Source organism: Haemorhous mexicanus, chromosome 14 (assembly GCF_027477595.1).
Source record: "Haemorhous mexicanus isolate bHaeMex1 chromosome 14, bHaeMex1.pri, whole genome shotgun sequence".
In the NCBI taxonomy this organism is placed as follows: Eukaryota; Metazoa; Chordata; class Aves; order Passeriformes; family Fringillidae; genus Haemorhous; species Haemorhous mexicanus.
Window position 1 is genome coordinate 8,546,243 of NC_082354.1, and position 7,167 is coordinate 8,553,409.

General features: G+C 52.8%; 1 protein-coding gene across 1 annotated transcript; it reads left to right on the forward strand.

The window, feature by feature from the left end:
- The first annotated feature begins 332 nt into the window (after positions 1-332).
- Positions 333-6,705, forward strand: HMGB3 (high mobility group box 3). Its single transcript, XM_059859151.1, has 5 exons — positions 333-458; positions 3,195-3,351; positions 3,855-3,994; positions 4,540-4,714; positions 5,212-6,705. Exons 2-5 carry the CDS (start codon positions 3,202-3,204, stop codon positions 5,353-5,355), a joined length of 609 nt encoding a protein of 202 aa, XP_059715134.1. The 5' UTR covers positions 333-458; positions 3,195-3,201; the 3' UTR covers positions 5,356-6,705.
- The last annotated feature ends 462 nt before the right edge of the window (positions 6,706-7,167 follow it).

The following is a 7,167-nucleotide window of genomic DNA, read 5'->3' on the forward strand; positions in this document are numbered from 1 at the left end:
CTGCCGGGGCTGCCCTGGTTCCGTGGCGATGGCAGCAGGGCCGGCTCTGCGGTGGGGCTGTGGGGCTGGCCCGGGACTATCAAAAGGCGGTGCCCGCTCGGTTTCCCGGGGGTCCCGCGGAGGTCCCGCGGAGGTCCCGCTCCGCTGCACGAGGCGGGGGCTCCGCGGGGCGCGCGCCCCTCCCGCGCCCCGGCACGCGCTCGCCGCGCTCCGCGGTCCCCCCGGCGGGCGCTCTTTTTGAATGAATGACCTCACCCGCGCCGGCCAACCGCCGCGCAGCCGTGCTTAATATTCATGAGGCGCCGCGCCAATGAGCGGGCGAGGAGGTTGTTTTAAACGGCAGAGCCCCGCAGCCAATCAGGCCGCTCTCGTAGGCAGCCAACGCGAGGCTGAGCCGCGCCGAGCCCCGCGTCGTGCCCTGCGCTCCGCTCCTGTCCACACTACCGCGAACAATACAGGTACGTGCAGCCCCGCCGCAACTTTTCGGGGGGCGGCTGCCCCCTCCCCGCCCTGCCCCCGCGCCTTCGTCCCTCTGTCCTGTCTACCCCAGCATGCTTTTTTTTTTCTCTCTCTCTTTTTTTTTTTATTTTTTTTTAATGTTGCGTTCCGTTTCTTCCTTCCTCTGAGTTTTTGATTTTTTTTTTTTTTAATTAGAAAAGAATCGGGAAATTCACCCAAAACTTTGTTTCGCCCCTCTCGCGGGGATCGGCGGTGCCGGGGCAGATGCTGTGCGCAGCTGGCGGGGCGGTGGGCAGCGGGCGAGGCGCAGCGTTTGTCCCCCGCCGTCCTGCCCTGCCCCGCCGGGAGCTCCCCCCGCCGCCGAGGGGCCACCTGCCCCCGGTGCAGCCCCGTAGCTCCGCGCTGGGCTCCCGTGCCGCCGAGAGTAATATGGCTGGTGCAGCAACTACACCGGGACTAACTCCTCTTCTCCCCCGCATGGGCAGGGATTTTTCTCTGCCGCCTCCTAATGTCGCACGGCAAAACGCGCGGCGCCCTCGGCTTTTATGTGCCCCTTTCCCAGGGTGGGCTCGGTGGGGCTGGCAGCGGTGGGAAAGTTGTCGGCCGTGCGCAGTGCCGTGCCCGCTGTTTATTCTGCATTAATATGGCTGTCGCTTTAGCATCTGACAGGGATAAACCCTGCGCGCTGCGCCCGGCGGTCCCGGCCAAGCAGTTTTTTTCTCGCCGCCGCCACCTCCAAACTCCCCCGATCCCTTCGCTTCTGCCTCCGCCGCTCTTCCCCTGCCCGAGAAGGTGTCTCTGGTGGGGCTGCGCCCGCGGCGGGGCCCCGCATCGCCTTTTCCTCGCGCCGCGCCGCCTGTGCTGTGGGCATTAATATGGCTGGCGCTGGAGAGCCCCGGCGAAGGGAAGAAAGACGTGTGAGCGGCACAGGGATGGGGAGGGGGGTCGCGGCGAGGAAAATCTCCTTCCCGGTGCCCCGCCGGGAGCTCAAACCTTTCGCTTTCGCCCCGGCTCCTCTCCCCCCACCTTCCCGTGTCCTCGGACGGGCGCTGGGGGGCCGCCCCGGGGCTCCCCGCACTCTTTTTCTGGCAGCGCGGAGGAGCGTAGCGGCGGCGGTAATGGCTGCACGGGAGCCTTTGTTAGAGAGCGCTGCGCTAGGCAGGGGCCGGGGGGGGGGGGGAGCTCCCGCCCGCGCCCCGGCCCCGACGCCCCCGCCGCCCGCCGGGGGGCCAGCGGGGAGCCCCTTGGCGGCGGGGGCGGCGTTTTGGCGGGGCCGGCTGCCGGGGGCGGCGGGCGCGGGGGGCCGAGAGCGGCGGAGGGGGAACGCGGCTTTGTTCGGCGGCGCGGCGGCGGCGGCGCCGGGAGAAGCCATCTTAGCGAGCGGGGCCGGCCCTGGGCGCGGAGCGCGGCCGCCGCCGCTCCCGCTGCCGCTTGCCCCGGCCGCCCGGGGCCGGCCCGGCGCCCCGCGACCCCGGCCGCCGCCCGGCCCCCCGGCGCCCCCCGCCCGCCGCCCCACCGCATTTCAGGGGCACTTTCTTTCATCAGGAGGCGTTTCACAAAATGGAAGATGAATTATTGGCGTCTGGCGGAGCCGCCGCTGCCCCCGCCGGCCCCGGCCCCGCCGCAGGTGCCCGCGCCGCGGAGCGCGGCCGCCGCTGTGACCTTGGGGGGGCGCAGATGCGGGAGGGGAGCGGAGGGGGCCGGGCTGGGCTGGGCCGGGCCGGGCCGGACCGGACCGGCCGCCGCGGGCCGCTCGCCCCCAACTTCGGAGCGGGGCCGGCTCCGCGCCCCGGCCCCGGTACCGCGCGTTTCCGCCCCCGCGGGGGCAGCGGTGTCCCGGCAGCGACCGGACCGGGCAGGGCGGCTCACGGCCGCTTTAGCTGCACCTGGCGGGTTAATGGGCGCAATTAAATATTAACGCTGTGCTAATAAAAATTACATTTTCAAGGGACTTAGAAGCTGTAAATAGAAAATACTGTGGCGGGCTTATGATATTTTTTATTAAGGGGGAAAATTTAATACAGAAGCAGGAAAAGAAATGGAGCCCAAAAGTTAGCACCATCGTTTCGGTAACTTGCCGGTTGCATCTTTGCACTGACCACTGTGCCTCAAACATGTGTCACTTGGTGGAGCAAGAGCAAGCACAACTCACCTCGCAGAGCTCCACGGGTCCTTTTGTGGTTAAAGTCAGCCTGTGTTTGTGCCCTTTTTATATATAAAAGGTTATTCCCCTTTTTGGGACAACTAATTTGTCCTGCCTGCTTACCTGAGCAGCAGCTGCTGAGACATACACTCCAGCTCCTGAAGGGATAAGTCACTGCCTGGCACTGTGCATACCACTCCAGCTCCAGTGTGGTAGCCAACTAAAACAGATACTTTATATTAGTTCATATATAACACTTAATAGGCAGAAGTATGTATATTTAATAGTCTGTCTCCAGTCTTTGGACATGATGTAAATATATATTAATGTAACACTTCAATCCACTGACTGGTTTCTCTTGGCTTGTCTGCAACTCAAGTATCAAGGGAGAATAATTTAAGTCTCTGTATTGGAGATGGTAAGAGGTGTCAGGGGAAAGAAAGGGGTGTGTTTCTGATGGGACATCGCATCAGAAGATGATGAGGGGGTGTGTGTGTATATAAATACATGCACACCATATGTGTATGCATACATTGGTGTGTGCATTCATCTAAATATAATTTATTTGTTATGTTTTCCTCTGTCCCTGCAGAGTCAAGATGGCTAAAGGTGATCCGAAGAAGCCCAAGGGCAAGATGTCTGCCTATGCCTTCTTTGTGCAGACATGCCGTGAGGAACATAAGAAAAAGAACCCAGAGGTTCCAGTCAACTTTGCAGAGTTTTCGAAGAAGTGCTCAGAGAGGTGGAAGGTACCTTATTTTGTGACTTCCTGAAGTAACCTCTTATAGTATCTGCTAGGATGATGTGTGTGTGTCTGAACATGAAGGGAGCCAGTGCTGTTTTGGTCTGTGTGCTGATCCTGGCAAGCTGACCTGGTCATTGGTCAGGTGCTGCTGGAGCCTGTAGCAGTACTGAACATTTTAGCCTTGTGTATCTACCCATTTAGATGCTTCTGCTAGAGTCTGGCATTTTTTTGATTCTCAAGCAGTGCCCTTCAGCAGCTACTTCCTTCCAGGTGTGTGTCCAAAGGAGGATTCTGACTGTGCTGGTCTCATTTCTGTTGCTTCCTTGTTGCTGAGTATGTGTGTGGTGGCTGTGATTTCCCGTACAGGACAGTCCAGTTAAAAAAAAACAAACAAATTCTGAAACTCCCGTGTTGACTTGATATGTGTTGGCTTGTTTACATAAAGTTTGCCAGCTATTGAACAGTTGGGTAATCACAAGTTTGATGTCTCATGTTTTGGTTTTTTAGACCATGTCAAGCAAGGAAAAGGCTAAATTTGATGAAATGGCAAAGGCTGATAAGGTACGATATGACAGAGAAATGAAGGACTATGGACCAGCTAAGGGTGGCAAGAAGAAGAAGGACCCCAATGCCCCAAAACGACCACCGTAAGCATCTTTGAGACATTAAATGCATAAATGTTTTGGTTCATTTTCACACCCTGTATGTAACATGGGTTTGCAGGAAGGAGATAGATGGGGGACACAGTGTTGGTATAGCAGGACTGGTAGTGATGCTGTCTTGTAAACCTTCTAGGCAGCTTGTGTCTTGAGTACATAAGGCACTGACACAAACTGTCAATACTTGGTACTCTTAAACTCATAGTGCTGGGAGTGTCTCACAGGAAGACACTCTGTGTGTCTCAGAGGAAGACCCAAGTGGCTGAGTCACAGTGAGACTTGTGTATCTAAGATGAAATTGGGTGAGGGGATACAAAATGCTTAATAAAGAGCATTGAATGAAGGAGCCTGCAGGTGTGAGCCTCAGTAAAATCAAAACACACTGAAGCTTGTGTTTGATTTTGTAATTTAAAGAAAAGTTCTACTCCATGTGCTAATGCATGTGTCAGTGTTGTGGGGGAGGGACGGAGGAAGGGGTGCTCCCAGGGCGTGCTGCTGCAAATGCTGACTGTCCTCTGGTGTTTCTTCCCAAGGTCTGGCTTCTTCCTCTTCTGTTCAGAGTTTCGCCCCAAGATCAAGTCCACAAACCCTGGCATATCTATTGGGGATGTAGCAAAGAAATTGGGTGAAATGTGGAACAACCTCAGTGATGGTGAAAAGCAGCCTTACAATAATAAGGCAGCTAAACTGAAGGAGAAGTACGAGAAGGTAAGGAGAGTTGTCACTTGTGCCTCCTCTGTACCAGCTCTTTTGTTGATGTGCGTTTGTAACACAGGCCCAGCTCAGTTGGCCCCAGCATAGTTACAGCCAAGCTTTGCACAGGTTGGGGCAGAGCAGGGTAGAGATCCACAGGCAGATTTCAGCAAGGAGGGAGAGCTTTCCCCAGTGATGTGCAGCAGGAGCTGCTCGTGTGGCTTCAGAAAGGGTCTGCTGTGCTGTTCCTGGAGCTTTGTCCCATTATCAGGAAGCTTTGAGAGGCTGGCTTCTCTTCTCCTCCTCAGAGAAATGGCCATGATGCAGGGTTCCAGACCTCCATGGCTCATGAGCATGCTGAGGTGTGTGCATAGCTGTGTGCTCCCTGCTGGCTGTGTCCCCCTGGGGTGCAGCTGGGGGGGCCAGTCCCTTTACCTTAACGCCTGCTGCTGTACAAATGCTGTGTGTGTTTGCTGCTTAGAGCAAATTAAGACATCCCCTTGACTTTGCAGGATGTTGCAGACTACAAGTCTAAAGGAAAGTTTGATGGCGCAAAGGGAGCAGCAACCAAAGCTGCTCGGAAAAAGGTAGAGGAAGAAGACGAAGAGGAGGAGGAGGATGAAGAAGAGGAGGATGAAGATGATGATGATGAATAAAACTGTACAATACTTGTCTCCATGTGAATACCATAGAGTAGGGGAAACACCATAAATGAAGCACCTCTTATTTGAGATGGTGTCTCTTGCCCTTATTAGGCTTAATTAAAAAAAATTGGATTCCGATCGCGTTGTAGTTTCTAAAAGTGCTCTAGAAATTGTAACTGGTTTACATGAAGTGGCCATGGGTGTAGTGAGCACCCTGAAACTGTATCAAAGTTGTACATATTTCCAAACATTTTTAAAATGAAAAGGCGCTCTAGTGTTCTCCTAACTCTGTGCACTTTGCTGTTGGTGTAACAAAGCATTTAAAAATGTTTCAAGCATTTTTTTTAATTTGTAAGGTGGTGTTACTATATGGTTATTGGCTAGAAAATCCTGGGTTATAAACTGTACATATCTATAGTTTGTAAAAACTAGACAGATTCTTGTGGTACATGCTTAGAGTGATGATGCCTTAGAGGAGCAGTGATTACTTGGAGAGGCTGTACGTTCCCCGGGGTGCCATGGCCCAAAGCATGCACTGTGAGGGTAGATCTATTTACACTACAGTGGGCGTCCATTTAGCTTAAAGTTGTCTTTCTGTATATAGTGAAATAGCATTCTGCTGCCATTCTTAGTTGTGGAAGGGGGTTCAGCTGGCATGAGAAGTGTATGGGTTTTTTTAGTTAAGTGCGGTAGTTTTTAAACTGAAACTGTAGACATCTCTTCATCGTCAACTAAGTGAAGAGCCAGTGCAGCAACTGAAGTTCAAAAACACTCTGTACTTAAACAAATTTGCAACGTTCTGTTTTTTTTGTATGTTTAGAATGCTGAAATGTTTTTGAAGCAAAATAAACAGTATTACATTTTTAAAACTGTTCTTGACAACACTCTAAATTTCTGGTTTAAGAGGATCTTAACAACAGCAAGAGGTTCATTTTGAAGTCTGTGGCATCCCTCAGGGCTGGTGACTTAGGAAACATTCTGACTCAAGGATTAAAAAAAAAAAAAAAAAAAAATTAAAAAATGGTGGCCAGCCAAAACTGGCTGAATTGAAAGAGATGGCTGCTCCAGCTAATATGCAATCGTAACTGTTTATGGCTGAGTGGCATAAGATGCTATGCAAGTTTGAACTTTATTACTTGAACTTGGGAGCCTAAATGAACATTCATGACGTAATTGTTTGTTTGTGTGTGTATATAGCAGCATTCAGAGATGCAGAGAAAGGTAGGTGGCTAGGAATGAGGCTGACACCATGGAATAAGTATAAAAGCATAGTTTGGATTTTTTTCAGTTGTGTTGGGTAAATTTATAGCCCAAATGCATTGCTGTACATATTAAAATGTGCCTTTTTTGTCCTGTGTTAAACTGTTTCAGACTTGTGGTTTTTTCTAGCCTCTTGTTTTGTGGCAGGAGCCAGGCGTCTCCATCTAACTCCCTGCTGCAGTAGGAGCGTGGTGCAGGTACTTGGTCTGTGTCCTTTTCTGGTGACACAGGGTTCAGTAGGAGCTGGGGGCTGTCAGCTGGGGTGGGGGAGCAACAGGTCTCTTTCCCCTCTAGTCACCAGCTGGCTGTGTCAAAGTCTTGCATTCTTTCCAAGTCCAAGCTGGGGGGGTTTGTGGCACTTGGAAGGTAATTCCTGGTCTCTAACTGGTGGCTTTCACCTTGGTTTTCCTTAGCATGGGAACAGCACAAGTTGGGAAAACTATAGCACCCCACATTACCCTGAATTCCTTCCTGTGCTGGCTCTAGCAGTCAGTGCTTGCTTGGTGGGGAGTAGATGGGGGTATGAGGGCACTTGCATTAACAGCAAGGCAAAGCTGTGGGCTG